Source organism: Abramis brama (assembly GCF_963993115.1).
Source record: "Abramis brama genome assembly, chromosome: 12".
In the NCBI taxonomy this organism is placed as follows: Eukaryota; Metazoa; Chordata; class Actinopteri; order Cypriniformes; family Leuciscidae; genus Abramis; species Abramis brama.
In genome coordinates this window covers 6,968,318-6,985,162 of record NC_139974.1, presented here as the reverse complement: position 1 = coordinate 6,985,162, position 16,845 = coordinate 6,968,318, and the positions used below count along the sequence as shown (strand labels likewise).

Here is a 16,845-nt window from a genome sequence, read left to right as displayed (position 1 = left end):
TATGTTGATGTTTAGGTGTTGTGGAAAGTGCAGTCTATGGTTGATTTTGTTTTTCTTACGAACTTTGCATGATGAAAGGTATTCTACCAAAGGGGGAGGAAATGAAAGCAGAAAATAACACATGGGTGTTTGTTTTGAAGACTGACAGGAAAATGCCTGTGTAATTTGTGTGTTGATAGATTACATAAACGTTGGCTAAATTTGATCAAGAATCTTATGTAGTGCACACTAATAGAGATTCATTTGTTTTTTTGGTATGAAGCCTTTTTCTGTCTGATTTGAGGTGTAGGCTACATGTTGTTGTGCTCTGCACTGTACTGCATAGTCAAAACTGTCAACAATAAAAATGTAATTACAGTAATATGTCAGTAATTCAACTCAGAAGCCAGTTGTTGCAAGTTGTTATAATAATCTTGTTATAATAAAAAAATGTACGAGTAATGTAATCAAGGATCCGACATTTTGGAAACTCAAAAACTGTCTCTAATTTAATAATGATACAAAAATTAACCTTTACAAATCATTTCGAGTTATTTTGTAACCCAAATGTGTTTTTTTCTTTGTTTTTTTCCTCAGCCTTGTGGATGATCATAAAGATTTGTCTATTTAAATAAGGAATATTTCATATATTATTTTTCCAGTTATCGGAAAAAAATCTCAAAAGGTATTGGACAGAGTACAGTTGAATTTTGTTTGGGTTGTTCATTTTTTTTCATTTTTTTTTTTCCTACAGACACAAATGAAAGTACTGGCAGAAACTCTGAGGTCATTAAAGGACTGAAGAGGAAAAAAGTTGTGGTACAAAACCAGCTAAAGAAAATACCAAAATCTCCTGTCAAAAAGCAATCGCAAACCAAGAAGTCAATTTCTCCGAACATCTCTTCGTCCAAGGAAGCCACACCCTCTTCTTCTTTTTCTAGTGGTCCATCACATGGATTGCCTGACCCTCAAGATGCTGAAGATGCACCGCAGGAGGCATCTGAATCTAGAGCAGTAAAAGTGGAGCACGAGGAGTCATCAACCTCAGAGCCACAGGCTCTCAGCCACAAAAGTTCTGAAGAAGAACCTTGTGCTGGAGGGCCAGTGCAGACAAAAAGCTGGTGTTGCAACAGCAGCAACAAAAACGCATCTCCCTCTCACACAAGCGCTCCCCTTGAGGTATTGCTCAAGGCTATGGAGCCAGATTTCAATACACTGACAGAAAGGAAGAACAGCAGTCCAATAGGACATCTTGGAAAATCAGTTTCCATTCCTGTCACATTTTCAGACCATGCTGTGGCTATGCCTGCTGTTAATTTCAATGTGCATTCACAACCCTCATTTATGCCACAATTCAACACAGCCAAACACTTCTACAGCAGTGTGGCATCTACAGGGCAACACACAACACAGCAGTATGTGAGCATGTCAGGAAATCGTCAGCAGGACAAACCAGGGTTCCAGAAAAGCTACAGTGTGGGTCCTTCACTTAACTTGACGCATGCACCTGTTCCATCTGGATCAGGTGGTTTCCCTCAAAGCCAGCCCCCTGTTGTTCAAACATGCCAGTCTCTGTCAGCCACAGTACCCAACTCAATTCAAGTCCCAGTCACACCTGGTTTCAACCCTGTTCAGATGACAACTGTGGTCAACTTTGGTGCAAATCAAGTATCTGATATTTCTGCAAAAGATCAAAAACCAAAAAAACAAGGGAAGTATGTCTGTGAATACTGTAAAAGAGCTTGTGCCAAGCCAAGTGTGCTTCTAAAACACATACGGTCCCACACAGGAGAGAGACCTTACCCGTGTGTGACTTGTGGCTTTTCATTTAAGACAAAGAGCAACTTATACAAGCATAAGAAGTCTCATGCTCATGCAATTAAACTGGGTTTGGTTAAAGACTCCGGAAGTGGATCCCTCTCCCAAGAATCAGACAAAGGTCTGCCAACACATTCTGATGTGGAGGAAAGCGGGGACAGTGATGAAGAAGGTAGTACAGCTGACTTAGACCCGGATTCTTCACAGAGCAGTCTAACAGCATTATCTGAGAGCAGTTTGCAGAGTGCAGGCATGGTACCAGGAAGCCAAGGTGAATCAGAGCATTTGTTGGTGTTTGAAACTCTGAAAACATTGGCTACACAGAGAGGATGTGAGCCAAAGGTCACTGCTGCTCTCCCTAAAGTGGTTGTCCACCCTGTAAATGTTTCGCCTTTGCGTGCAGACAGCCCAAGAGTTACAGATTCAGCACCTGAACATGCCACAGCCCAGAGGCAAAGGGATTTCCAGCCAGCAAACCTTCGGTCCAATGTAATGGTTCTGTCCTCACTGAAAGAAGTGGATTGCACAAGTCCTCTACAAGATTCAGTTAGTGAGGATGAAGATCAGCATTGTAAATCACCACTGGGAGGCAGCCATGCTCAGCTACAAAGGCAACAAGCAACTGATTACTCTCAACAGCCACAAGGCAAGTGCCTGCTAAGTCCTCGGAGTCTTGGAAGCACTGACTCAGGCTACTTTTCACGTTCTGAGAGTGCAGATCAAGCTATGAGTCCCCCAAGTCCTTTTGTTAAGATTACTCCACCAGCAGAAACCGACATTACAAAAACCCCACAAGTTCCTCCTTCCCCGGTTGTGGCAACTGTCATGCATGTAGCATCTATTGAGAAGCCTCGAGTTCCTTCTGTACAAATGCGTCCTCCATTGGAAACTAAAGCTCTATCTCTTGAGGAGCGTATCTCAAAGTTGATCTCAGACAACGAGGCTGTTGTGGATGACAAGCAACTAGACAGTGTCAAACCAAGACGGACTTCTCTTTCCCGAAGGGGTAGCATTGATTCCCCTAAATCCTACATATTTAAAGACTCTTTTCAGTTTGATCTAAAACCACCAGTAAGAAGATCTAGTTCCAACTCGGACATTCCAAAATCTCCTTTCACTCCTACAGACAAATCAAAGCCAGTATTTCTTCTTTCTGTACCACCTCAGTATCCAGCAATGGATTGTTTACCAATTACAAGAAGTAATTCAATGCCCACCACACCTGGTCAGTCAGCGCTCTTCCCCAATCTAACCCCTCAACCTCACCCACTAAGGATCTGTCATTCATTTGATGACAAGATTAGCTCACTAAATGATGATGTATTCTCTTCAGCTCCCTCTACTCCAAATTCTTCTGTACATCCTCGTACCCTAGTGAGGCAGATAGCAGTTGAGGATTTGTCCACAAATGATGGTCACGTTCTTATCTCAGTTCATTCCATGGATGAGAGCCATCATGGACCAAGTATTACACATGAGCTGAGAAGTAAGTCTTTTGAGCATGCAACAGAAAGAAACCGAAAACCCCAGCAAAACAAAGGGACAATGTACGAATGTGAGACTTGTCGTAACCGTTACAGAAAACTAGAAAATTTTGAAAATCACAAGAAGTTTTATTGTTCTGAACTGCATGGTCCAAAAAACAAGCATATGCATGCCAGAGAGATTGAGCCAGAAGTGTTTGGACGTGGAATTCAGCAGCCTCTTTTGAACAGAAATGCAGTAATTACTGGCATTGTAGAGCAACCACTCATGGTAAGAAAAAGAAGGAAAATTAAAAGTGTTGGAGATGATGATGACCAATCTCCAACTGAGACCACCCCTCCATGTTCAAGAAGTTTTGACTCCTGCCAGGCCTCTACAGATTCGATAGGGCGACCTTATTCTCACCATACCCAATCTTTAAGTAGCTCTGCTATTTTAGGACAAATACAAATCATTGGTAGAGCTGCTGAATCCCAAGAGTCAAGACTATCTCCAATAAGAGAGGCTCAGATCAGCACACCAAATAAAGAAAGAGGTGACCTCCAGAGACAAGGAAGTGGAACTTCAGTCATTCGACACACCAACTCCCTCAGCAGACCAAATTCTTTTGAAACATCTGAGTCCATTGACAGGTCATCTCCAGTTGATCCTGGGGAAAAGGAAGTAAAGAGCTCTGTAAAAGGCCATACAGAGGCTGTAGTGAACTCTTTCTCACAAAGTTACCATGACAGAATGTCTACACCTAAATGTGCCAGCCAAGGGATGGAACCTCATGGTAAGCAAACCTTTACCATTGCTAGTGATGGCACACCTGTACAGCAGTCACGGCTTGTGCGCCAGAACAACATTCAAGTCCCTGAAATCTTAGTAACAGAGGAACCAGACAGAGGTCATGAAACTCATGAAAAAGTTGTAGAATCAACAGAGAAACCTGCAGATACATTTAACTGGCCTCAGAGGAGTGAGAGCTTGTCCAAACTGCCGACGGAAAAACTCCCCCCAAAGAAAAAACGCATCAGACTTGCTCAAATGGAACACTCTTCTGGTGAATCCAGCTTTGAGTCAAGTCTCTCTCGTAGCCTCAGTAGAGATAGTAGCTTGTCAAGGTGCTCTAGTATTTCAGCCTCTTTTGACAGAGATGATCCACCAAGATCTGACAGCCCATCAAGGGCTGATAGTGTTGGGAAGCCACCAGAAGCTCAAGCGATCCCAGTAGCAAACAACACTCTTGGAGTGCCAGGCATGATGAGACGCGCTACCTCAGAACAGATCAGCTGCACTCAGTCATCATTGGAAATTTCTTGTGACTACCGTAGCAAATCCTTTGACTGCAGCAGTATGTCACCCAGCAGGCCTTTGCCACCAATACAGACTGCCCTGCCAAAAAATACACAATGTCCTCCAACTACCCAGGTGCCTCTCATTGAAAGAAGAAGAGGGCCTCTAGTACGTCAAATGTCCTTGAAGATTGCACCAGACCCTCAATTGGCAGTGAAACAGACTCCCCCCATCCAAAGAGTCCCCTTCACCAATGAATGCTCTGGGTCCCAACCTAGACCAGTAAATCTGAACACATCTGCACTTCTTCAGTCCTTTGTCCTACATTCTGGAGAGGCCCCGCTAACGAAAAATGAGCAAATGGTTCAAAGCATCAACCTTGGAAGCCAAACCCAACAACCCCAAGTTCACGGCCTTCCACATCCATGGCATCAGACCTCAAGGGTTGTGGCATGCCACATGCAACCTCTGGTCAATATGGGGGCTGGTCAGAGAGACATTCAGAAGAGCACTGATGAAAAAAATCAGAAGTGCTTTGAACCTAAATACCAAATGAATTGCCCCATACTAAAAACAGGTCAGACATATTCTTTAGCAGGTGTGCAAGGCACGCAGATCACATTGCCAGTCATAACAATACCAATTGCTAAGGAAATTAAAGTGTCACAGTCAAATGATGGAATGCAAAATGTCTATGTAGCACAACAAGCTTATCAGGCTGTAATCAATAAGCCTCCAATTGTACTGCCTGCTGGTGCACTTGTTGATACAACATCTCATATAACGCCAGTATCTACACCTGTACCACAGATTCTAATCACCGATGAGCACACCCTTGCACCTGCATCTGCGGTTTCTAAGGTCAACTTCCCTACGGTACATGTTGTGAACAGTAATTCAAAGATTGGACCAGAAATCCAAGCACACAGGCAACATGGGTCTGTTGCTATACAGATGAAAAACAACATGAAAACCACTGACCAAAACCAAACCACTGATAAAAGCATCCTGTCCCTTGGTTCACTGCATTGTACACAAAAACTGGCTTCTGCAAATTTATGCCCCCAAGAATCCACTGCCTCAAGCAAACGTATGCTCTCCCCTGCCAACAGCCTGGACATTGCTATGGAAAAGACACAGAAACGGGCTAAAGATGAGCATGGAGCTGCATGTCTCACTGATGGTAGATCTCTAAACTATTTGAACTCAAAGATGTCAGAAATTACCAGGCAGAGGAAGTTAATGCTGGTTAGACAGGTCTGTACCACAGAGCCAGTGGATAGCCCAATTGAGACTGATGCCCCAGAACAATTACCAGAGATTTCTGAAGCTGTAAAGAACACCCAGGTACCAGTATCTCAGATAGCAACAACTGAGGTCAGTGAACAGGAGATGGAGAGGAGAACACCTACAACAACACCTGCTACACATTCTTCACCTGGAGTTCGAAGCTATGCCATGCCAGAGAATTCCACTCTGAAGCCACAAGAAAAACCTGAAGAGCAGCGCTGGTCTCCATCAAAATCACCTCTGAGGCCTTCGACATTTCAAGGACAAGTGAAGTTAGCTTCTTCTGTGTCCGTTGTCAATACCAGAGACAGCCATCGCCTGTCTTTCCCCAGTCTGAAAACAGCTACAACCTTCACCTGGTGTTTTCTCATGAAAAGGAAATCCCTCCATATTCAGCAGACAGACCAGAGGATCTCTGCCTACTCTGCATGGGTAGTAAACCCAAACAATCCCAATCCATTGGGACTTCCCACCAAAGTGGTTATGTCCTTGTTCGACTCCAAACAGACATCCAAGAAAATACACTACACCCAAGCAAAAACAACAACGTTGAAATCTGACATCTTGACCTACTCTGGGAAGCTGAAGGACATCTTACCAAAAGTAAGAGCATTTTCACTCGTCTGATGCAGCTTTAACAGATAGATTTTATATTGTTTGTTATTTTTATTTTTTTAATGCATTTGTTATGGTGCATGCATGATTAACAAATTATTGTATTTTGTATTGTTTCAGGTTTTGATTCAGCAAAGATCTGTGCCAATTGAGAATAGTGGAAAAATAAAACCAGAGACTCAACCAATTAATCAGACTGAGTCAGACAGAGACTCCTCCAAATCTGAACCCCAGCGAGTGAAGATCTTTGACGGAGGGTTTGTAAATCTTAACATTTATCTTACCCCACTTTCTAAATATTTAACAGGAAATTTTGTTTTGATGTGCTATTTGTGGTATATTTTCAGTTACAAATCGAATGAGGAGTATGTGTATGTTAGGGGACGTGGAAGAGGAAAATACATCTGTGAGGAATGTGGAATTCGCTGCAAGAAACCTAGCATGCTGCGGAAACACATTCGAACTCATTCGGACATTCGTCCATTTCACTGCACGCACTGCAACTTCTCTTTCAAGACTAAAGGTGGGTTCAGTCTGAAACACTGATTTTAAAGCTGTAATGGGTAAATTTAGTTTTCTTCCTCAATTGGCAATTATTGTTACCATTAATGAACAGGAAAAGGAAAAGATACTAAAAACCAACTTCATTCACAAATCTAAACAGGTTTTTAACTTTAAGTTTTAATGAAATGTGTTTGAATTTGAGAACATTTAGGTAATTTAGATCATTCTTAGGGATGGCTGGAAATGGCTCTTTTTTTTTTTTTTTTTTTTACCTGCTTTTTCTTTTCTTTTTTTTGAAGATTCTGCCTGCTCTCTTTAAAAAAGCCAGTATGATTCATCACTGTTGAACTTCCCACGCTGCACTGCAAAACAGCACACAGTGTCAGACCAGCCCACGTTCCTTTAAGAACTTCTTTATCAGTTACTCACCCATTACATAGAGCTGGTGCTTGGGAACATGTCATGCTTATGTAAACCACTCCCATGCCCTGCATCCGCCTCCCACCTGAGTGACCTCTCTGTTCCATTTATCCACACAGGGAACCTTACCAAGCACATGAAGTCCAAAGCCCACAGCAAGAAGTGCATGGAAATGGGAGTTTCTGTGGGTATTATTGAAGACCAGGACACAGAAGACTCAGGTAGAAGTCTCTCATGCGTTTTGTTAATATAAGTCTTAAACATATTGAATAAGGGGGTTCATTTCATGAGGACCCACACTTTTACCAACTTAGAAAGCAGAAACTATAGTTTTGATTGCACCATTACTTAGTTATTTTTCATTACATAATCAACCTGACCATTAATAGGTTTACTAATAATAGAACCATCTGTTAAATGTGGATTGTGTCTAGCTATGTTCTATTGCAGTGATGATCAATGGCAATGCCACGGTCTAATTAGAGATTCTAAACGCAGGCTTTTTCCTTGTTAACTCTTGGTGCATGTGGGCGGCATACACAGCGTTTACCGCGAGGAAATTGCAGCATCTAATTTTAGCAGGAAAGAGAGAGAGAGAGAAGCTGTGAGCTTTCTCTGGTCTCAGTTACGGAGAGCATATTTGTTTTCCTCTCACACAGTTCTACACAAGCTGTCAAGCACAGGCTGCATTTGTGGTCTGAGGTGTTAATGTCTTCCCTATATTATGAGAGGGGGGTTTCTAGACCTATTATTCCTTTTTTGCTATGCAGAAGGACCAAACATTATTTAAAGATTCCTAAAGAGTAAAGGTCATACTATCCCAGTGGTGAAATAATTTTGTGCATCATTTTGAAAAAATAAAGTGCCTAGGAGAATTTTCCAAGTAGAACCTAGCTCTTTTATAGCTATGTGTTTGGATTAGCTATTTTATATTTTAGAATTCCTCCTGTTCTTTTTGGTCATTACCTTGTTTTTTTCCCCAAAGGTGATCGAGGAAGAGCAGGAAGTGCTGACAGACAGGACTCAGATGGTGATGACTCTGATGGCCCAGATGATGAAGATAACGATGGAGAAGAGGAAGATGAGGAGGACAGTCAGGCAGAATCTGGCCTCTCTGCAACACCTTCTGTTTCTGCAAGCCCACAGCATTTTCCTGCTAACCAAGCCGACACAGCTCCTAGCTCTCTGCTGGCTCAGATGTCCATCAGCCCAAATCTAACCCCAGCTCCTCAACCTCAGCCTCCTCCAGCTTCAGACTCCCAGACCTCAGACACAGAGTCTGTGGCTATGATGAGCCCAGTTTCATTGGTCAGACAGATGTCAATTTCTGCATCCTGCTCCAGCCCCGGCCCTAGTCCCACCTCTTTCACATCCCACCCTGTCCCTGCCTCAGAATCCCAGAACTCTGATACTGACTCCGTACACATGATGAGCCCAGTGTCACCTTGCAGGCAGATGTCCATCGACTACCCTGAATTTGACGTTCCCCCTAGTCCCCCAGTGCCAGGCAAGGGCGCCAAGCTCGGCCAGGTGAGACCCGTGTCCTCGCAATCATTGTCTTTCTCGTCGTACATCCCTCCCTCTCTACATGTACACCTCACCTCATACCAGTACCCGACCCCATATGCATTCAAATGTCTTGAGTCTCGCATGCCTGGCACGTCAGCAAAACTGCTTTGAATGCATGAAAAGGTGAATAGAATTTTAACTGGTAGTCAGCGACTGCAATTTTGTGTTGCTTGGCAGTGTTGATAAAAGTATTCATAACATTGTTTTTTTAACAGGATGGAGTGTCGAGCACCAGTTCTCAGCCTGCAAGTGAGTGCAATGCCAATGTCGACCGTGGTACTCAGACCTCTTCTGACCCTCTTCAGGGACCCCTGCACTTTCCAAATGCAGGTCCGATCCACGAGTCCAGAGTAGGAGCCACTACTCATCTCTTCAGCCACCTGCCTTTGCACTCCCAACAGCCCCCTCGTTCCCCATACAGCATGGTACCTGTGGGTGGAATCCAGCTTGTTCCTGCTGGCTTGGCTGCTTACTCCACATTTGTACCCATTCAGGCTGGGCCAGTCCAGCTAACCATCCCAGCACTCAGCGTTATTCACCGGCAGACTGGCAGCCCTCTCCCAGCCCCTAATACCTCGCCCCGGCCAGATGGTTCTCCGACCCAGCCACTGGTAGTCCAGGAGCCAGTCAGTAGTGTACTGCCTTGTTTCCCTCTGGGCCAAGTGGCAGGACTTCAGACACTTGGTGCTCCCCAGACTGCCTTGCAGCCTATGGGTTTGGAGACCTTGAGTGTTGTGGGTTTAGCCAACTCCACCCAGCTGGTGCCTCAACAGAGTCTGCCATTAAACGCCACCCTAGGCGTGCAGGTGTTGGCAGCTAGCCCCACCCCTCAGTGCAGCACTGCTTCCCCAGCACAAATCCCTGGCCTGCAGTTTCTCAATATTGCCCTGCCCGCCCTTATACCATCCCTAAGCCCTCTCTCAGCTCTCAGCCCACTCCCTGCAGCCCAGGACAAGCCACGTAGCCCTGGGGGTGTAGCATCTGCACCTCCACCAGCACAGGTTGCAGAATCACTACCAGCAACTATTCCCTCAGCCAGTCATCCAACAGCCAATCCAGGAGATGATCCTACAAAAGCAAAGCCATCCATAGAGGCGAAGCAGGTCTCTCAAAACAGCACTAGCGCTGGATCTAAGGATACAGGGCGCACAGAGAAGACTACAGCCATGGTGGAAAAACCAAAAACACCACCACAACCATCTTCGTTCTCCTCCCCCTCATCCTCTAATGAGAGAGGCTGTGATCTTGCACACAAGGCAACAGCAGGTGGGGCTAGTGAAGTGAAACCACGTCAACCTGTCTCTAGAAAACCAGTGACTGATGACTACAATGAAGCTTCCAGCGATGATGAGGACAGACTTGTCATAGCTACCTGAGAGTCCCAATAAAAGCTCTTTCTTTTCTGCCCATGAATTTCTCTCTTTCTCTTTCCACCTCTTTCTCCCTCTTTTTTGTAAAACTGTGTCACTTTGTAAAACTGAAACACTTCAGGAGGTTTGCAGCTCTGCAAGCCTTCTCTAAAAGCACATTTTCTGACAGTCATATTGTATGTGCAATCATAAATGATGACCAATTATTTTATTTTGTACTCTTTTGTCAGCACCAGACAGTTATTTTCTTTTTGTACATGTTGTATAGACAATTGTGCCTTTTGGAGTTTCACGTTTAGAAACCTGTATATAATATCTTATAAATCTAGTAGTTGCCTATTAAGTTGATATGGAAATTAAAGAAGAATAGAGGAAATTTGTTTTATTTTTAAATGTTTTCATTTTGAAAAGTTTTATGTCTATCGTAAATTGATGGGGAAATTAATGTTGTACTGATATATAAACATTTCTATGGCTTTTGGGGGTCAGTGTTCCTGTGCACAGATGTTGTGGTCAAGTATTTATTATATTACACCTGGTGCCCATTTTGAACTCCATAAGTCCATAGGTATGAGTAAAATGGTGGCTTTACATTTGCTGTATCTATAATATCGACAGTATCAGTAAAACCTTGTTTACAAGTGCAGAAACGCCTCTGAAGTCTCCTTTTTTCTTTTTTAACCGGTGTAATTAGCTATCTGATTTGCTGTCTTTTTCTTCTTTAATCAACCAGTAGAAAGGGTTGTTCCTGGGGCTCTCCAAGGCACTAGAATTATTCAGCAGTTCAAATCACTAATGAGGAGCTTGAAGAGGCCAGCAAATGACGTCACCAATCAGCTCCTTTACAAGGATTATTGACTGTGACATTGTCCTTGCCTCAAGAGGCTTGTAGCAAAAGCTCTCATTATAGCCCTGGAATGACTCATTCAATTGACAGTATTTGCTGTCTGCTGCTGCAGTCTGCCAAGACTGTGAGTCAATAGCGTAACCTGCTGGACGGGTCGTGTCACTGCAGGCAAAGCAGAGGAGTACAGGGTGCATCATGCAAGAAGGTGGGGTGGGGGAATATGTTGCTTAGTTACCCAGCCCACAGAAGAACATAAGTGTGGGTGAGACTCTCTGGAAACAGCTCTGAACATTCAGTCCATCCAAACCTAGTGAATTTAGTAAAAGTGAGAGTAGAACATTAAAATCCCTTGTGTATACTAAACTATTCTGCATCCAATGGAAATGTCATTCCATGATTTGACTATAATCTAAATCAAACATTCCACTTCATTCTGACCAGAAATGTTTTCTTTCATTGGTAAATTTGCTGACTTCAGTGCATGTTTACATCAGTGCTGTTTCTATATATATATATAAAAAAGAACAAGTATCATCGTTATGACCTGTATGTACAGGTGAGGCTTAACAGAATATTTGGAAAACTATTACTGTATTCATGCCACCCTTGCCTGAGGAGAGCTCAGAGCAACATTGAAAAGCATAAATGCATATTTCCATAATTGTCCTTAATGCAGCATCCATATGCATCTGATCTTAATAGATTGCTTTTATTGTTGTCTTAATTCTCTGTCTTAGATGGAACAAGCATGAACAAGCTACACTTATGGAGTCTTCGTGCTGTAATATTTAAAGAGACAGTTCAGCCAAAAACGAAAATTCTGTCACTGATTACTCACCCTCATGTCATTCTAAACCTGTAAGACTTTCGTTCATCTTCGGAACACAAATGAATAACTTTTTGATTAAATCTGAGAGCTTTCTGTACTCTCCAGTGACAGCTTCGCAACTACCACTTTGATGCTTCAAAAAGTTCATAAAGAGATTGTAAAACTAGGTCTAAATGAATTATCATCTAAATGAATTCCCTAAGTGGTTTAGTCCTGTAGAGGCATGATCGCTTTATGAACATTGAATTTAGGCTTTTATTCACATAAAAACATTGATTAGCGAACATAAACAGAAGCTCATCCGAACTTGCTTGATGCGTGAGAGCAAACCTCTTGCTGAAACTCAAACGAGCTGCATAGAGAATGAAACTCATTGGTTCTCGCATATCAAGTGAACATGCTTGAGCTTCCGTTTATCATAACGGATGTGTGAGTTGATGAATATTATGAATAAAAGCCTAAATTCAATGTTTATCGTATAGAGCGATCGTGTGTCTTCAGAAAATTTGGACAAAACCACTCAATTCATATGGATTCGTTTTACGATCTCTTTATGAACTTTTTGAAGCATCAAAGTGGTAGTTGCGTAGCTGTCAATGATGACTGAAATCTCTCAGATTTCATCAAACAGATCTTCATTTGTGTTCCGAAGATAAACAAAAAAAAAAGTCTTACTGGTTTGGAACGACATGAGGGTGAGTAATTATTGACAGAATTTTCATTTTTGGGTGAACTATCCCTTTAATACATTTTTGGAGCGGGTGGATGAGGGCTGGGTGATTGTGAGCACAAACTGGCATGCGTTTCTATTAACAGGGTTTTCCATTGGGCAGGGACAGAGCTGGAGGCTAAAGGTTCTGAACTACTGCTGCTAGTATCATTCACACATTTAGTGAGACCTTTTAAACCTAAAGGGATTCAGGGAAACCCAAATTATTCTAAATTACTCTTGTAAATCTGAAGCTGTGAAAATTATTTTATATCACATTGATATATTCATGTAAATTACAATTACAACGAACAAATAGGCTATTTGAATGTAAATGTAATGAAATTACTATACTGGTGAATCTCGGCAAGTTTTGTTATGTGTTTGATAATTTATTTACTAGTTAAATTGTGCTGAAAAGTCTATTTTACTAGTTAAATTGTACTTTAAAGCCTATAATAACAGGTTCAACTTACCCCATATAGAGTGCTCCAGTAGCGGGATTTTGTTTTCACAACATATTTAAGGAACTATTTTTTTTCTGGGCAATATCGACGAATTTTTTTTATTTATTTATTTTTTTAGACTTGACATTTCGCTTCTATACACAAACATTACACTGAGAAACATTCCGTAGAACGTAACTAACCCTGATCTACCCTATATGAATATATACAAAGAATTTGAAGAATATATTACTACATTTATTAGTCACATTATTCCTCCTGACTTTTTGTGTTGGAAACCTCTTTTGACGTCTCAGTATATTTGTGTGCGTAGTCTGTACTCGCGCGCCCTCTACTGCCCTGTATGAAAACTACTCGTTTAAGTCATCTTTCTTACCATAAAAACTTGGCACCGAACGACCGCCCGGCGTCTCCATCCCGCTGGAATCCCAGGAATACAAAGTTCTTATCTCGCTCCACACGTTGCTTGTCTGTGACTATTAACAAACAGCATTGTGTTCGCGTGAGTGAGCGGGCGGGAGGCGGAGAGCGCGAGTATATAAGCGCTCCTGTACTAGAGTGAGCTCGAGACTCCAGAATGATGCACTGAGAAAACCGCAGCTTAAATCTGAAGATTTGTTACTGTTTGCGAATTTATTGGACTATCACCGTTTGTGCTACATCAGGGACTTGCATAAGATTAAATAAAATGGATTTGAGGATTATTTTTCCAGTGTTGTCTATGCTGTCATCTGGAATTTTTGACTTTGGTATGTAGCCTACTTATTTTAAGAGTATTTATACCCAATATTTGTGGTAAATATTATTTGACTACTTTTTAAATAGTTTACTCTATTACTGTAAAAGTTTTTTTAACTATCAAACAAGCTGGAATGTGTTGTAGGCTATACAGAAAAGTGCAGGTATCCAAATATAATAAAGTATTAGTACTACATGACGTTGCTTAAACAACATAAACACATGCAAGATAAAGTTTTAATATTCTTTTAGGTAGCATATGTTGAGCATCAATGCCATTTTAATTGAGCGTGACAAATTCCAGATTTTCCAGTCCATCAAGCATCTAGGTTGTGCAACTTAAGAGTGTAAAATCGCAGTGCATGTTTGTAGGTGGGAATCTTTATGAAGTAAAAGCTTATGAATTCAACATCATTTTATGATTTTAGCTGCTCCAGCATCTTTGGGTCATGGCACAGAACCAGTCACGTCAATCTCTGCGCACCACTCCAGGACTAAGAGATGCTCCTGTGCAAGTTTTATGGATAAAGAGTGCGTCTACTTTTGCCACCTGGACATAATATGGGTCAACACACCAGAGTAAGTCATAAAGTACATATACTATCAAATCTAAATATATATATCTTATAAATATAGAAAATATGAATCTATGACTTTATAATCATGGCTCTATAAATCATTATTTAATGATTCATACCTCATGCTCATTGCATGACTAAATTAGTTTTCTAATAATTATTTTGTTTCCCCCTAGGCGAACAGTGTCATACGGACTTGGAAACGCTCCACGGAAGAAGCGCTCAGTCACGGAACCTGTTGTGCCCAAGTCTCGCTGCAAATGTGCAGATAGCAAAGACAAAACATGCTCTTCATTCTGTCAACCGAACAATGCGATACAGTAAGTACGCACTGAATGCAAATAAGGTGAACATTGTCATAGTTCAAAGCCAGATATTTTTAATCTTAAGAGCAATTTCAAGGACACCAGACTTACTGGTTAAGAAATATTTTGGGACACACTTGTTTTCTCGAGCATAAGCTGTGTAACTTGCAGGCATAAAATCTGTCACTACATGACTTGACAAACTTGCAGAAACAGGTTTCATTTGTATTTGTGGACTTTAATCAAACTTGTTCAGGAATTGACTGCTGAACTTTCTTTCTTAGGTATAAAGACAAGGCAATCCATGCCTCCCAGGGCCACGATTGTGCCGAGAAGCAATGCAAACACAAGCTGGCAGTCAAACAGACAAAGATTAGATGGTAAGACAAACCTCATAAACTGGGAAAAAAAAAAAAAAATCCATTAAAGCAGCACATTCTCATTCTCACATGCATTTAAGAAATAATTGGGTGCTTTAATTACAGCCTCTGTAAGATTGATGTCTCTTGTGGCTGCCATTTTCATGACAGATATAAGCACATTAACTCTGAAAGTAAATACTTTTTCAAAGACTCCATTAAGTGAATTATACCTTTAGTATGTTCAGATTGTGGTTTTATTATGTTATTAGAGATTATTTCATGAAATCTTACATTTCAGTCAAATGTTAACCCTGAATTCTCAAAGCACCTGATTTCAGTTGAACTAATGCTTGCCAGGAAAATCTGTTTGCTGTGATATTGACCTCATTGCTTTGTTTTTCTATAGGGTAAAAAACACAGAAGAGATTGGAGATGTCCTCTCCAGGGTGAGGGCCGTCAAGAACATCCATCTTCTCCTGGAGAAATGGCGAGTGAGGCAGCGCCACAGGCCACGAGCGAGGATGACCGAAAACGCTTCCTCGTAGAGCTCAGCCTCAGCTTTTGAGCTTCGCTGATCCACTACAGGATTTTCCTGAATAAGAAGCTCCCCTCTGCTCATTCATTGCACATGCCATGCAATCGTCAGGTGTGTTGGAATACCTGCAGATGCAACCGTCTTGGATTGTGGTGTTTGTCACGTGGTCTCCACCCTCGGGGAGAGTCAGCATCAGCGTGGAGCTCAACGGGAAGAGGAATCAAACCCCTGATGGAGATGTTGACTGAAACAAACCGAACCTCAAATTATCAAGACTAACCTCTACCAACCTTTCTGAACTAGAACTTTTGGTGCATGGGATAGTTAGTCGGAGAAGCCACTGCGTCCTCCAGATTAAACTGATCGCAAATAAAGACTATAAATTGAAGACACTTGTTGCACAGGAGGAATATGCTAAATGAAACTGTGGACTCCAGAAACCCAAAGCGGTGTGTGTGTGATGCCCATCCAGCCACTACAAGCCAAAGACTCTGGTGGAAGAACGGCTCTGGTTCTTGTTACTGGACTTTATACACTGTAAAACAATGAAGCTTTGCAATTGTTTCAATGCATCAATGGAAATTTTATTTTTCACATTTATGTTAAATATCTTTAATTCAGCCATATTGGCTAATAAGATTTTTCTTAATGTTATTATTTCTATGAAATGATAATATTTAATTGCCATTTTTGTGGTAACCATTTTTAATTAATAATAAATATGTGGCATTATTTAAACAACTTTTTTGTTTGTGAATTTTTCCGTTAACTTTGTTTGAATCCCACTGAAATGCATAATTTAATTTGCACCAATGAGAAGTTAATAAAATGTCATCATGTGCTCCAACTAATGAAAATGTATGGTATAATATATATCCATTTAAATTTCTCAATACCATAGTATACAGTATATACTGTAAAAGTGCCATGTACCATGTTACCATGCTGTACCATGGTGCTGCCATGTTTTTGAGGCTTTGTGCCAATTTTGCCTTTTAAAATGATACGTTTATGAGCAAAAGTGTTAAAGATTTCCGTTATAAGAGACAATAAAACAACTTTGTGCATCAAAAGCACTCCTTTCCTGGTAAAATTTTTTTTTTAAAAACTTGAATCAACAAATATGCGATTGCTGTCAAACACGTCA

The 16,845-nt window shown here is 41.4% G+C and overlaps 2 protein-coding genes across 6 annotated transcripts in view; both read left to right on the top strand.

Moving 5' to 3' along the window:
• hivep1 (HIVEP zinc finger 1) overlaps window positions 1-10,978 on the top strand; it is a 64,548-nt gene extending 53,570 nt beyond the window's left edge. For 4 of the 5 annotated variants that reach the window (XM_084130717.1, XM_084130718.1, XM_084130719.1 and 1 more), the window contains 6 exons: window positions 734-6,453; window positions 6,586-6,722; window positions 6,813-6,988; window positions 7,509-7,610; window positions 8,375-8,919; window positions 9,174-10,978. In XM_084130717.1, coding sequence (XP_083986843.1) covers window positions 734-6,453; window positions 6,586-6,722; window positions 6,813-6,988; window positions 7,509-7,610; window positions 8,375-8,919; window positions 9,174-10,334 — 7,841 coding nt within the window. In that variant the 3' untranslated portion in view covers window positions 10,335-10,978. Of the gene's footprint in view, window positions 1-733; window positions 6,454-6,585; window positions 6,723-6,812; window positions 6,989-7,508; window positions 7,611-8,374; window positions 9,082-9,173 lie in introns of all 5 variants that reach the window. The other variant, XM_084130720.1, reaches the window with a different exon arrangement.
• A 2,659-nt stretch (window positions 10,979-13,637) lies between these two features.
• On the top strand, window positions 13,638-16,439 carry edn1 (endothelin 1). Its single transcript, XM_084130725.1, has 5 exons — window positions 13,638-13,929; window positions 14,347-14,497; window positions 14,673-14,816; window positions 15,086-15,181; window positions 15,570-16,439. The coding sequence occupies exons 1-5, from the start codon at window positions 13,869-13,871 to the stop codon at window positions 15,706-15,708; spliced, it is 591 nt and encodes a 196-aa protein (XP_083986851.1). The 5' UTR covers window positions 13,638-13,868; the 3' UTR covers window positions 15,709-16,439.
• The last annotated feature ends 406 nt before the right edge of the window (window positions 16,440-16,845 follow it).

Excerpts from the sequence above, each read along its gene's own strand:
- edn1 (XM_084130725.1), top strand. The coding sequence starts at position 13,869 with ATGGATTTGAGGATTATTTTTCCAGTGTTGTCTATGCTGTCATCTGGA. Across the intron at positions 14,498-14,672 it reads ATATGGGTCAACACACCAGA|GCGAACAGTGTCATACGGAC; the intron begins GTAAGTCATAAA and ends GTTTCCCCCTAG. Across the intron at positions 14,817-15,085 it reads CAACCGAACAATGCGATACA|GTATAAAGACAAGGCAATCC; the intron begins GTAAGTACGCAC and ends TTTCTTTCTTAG.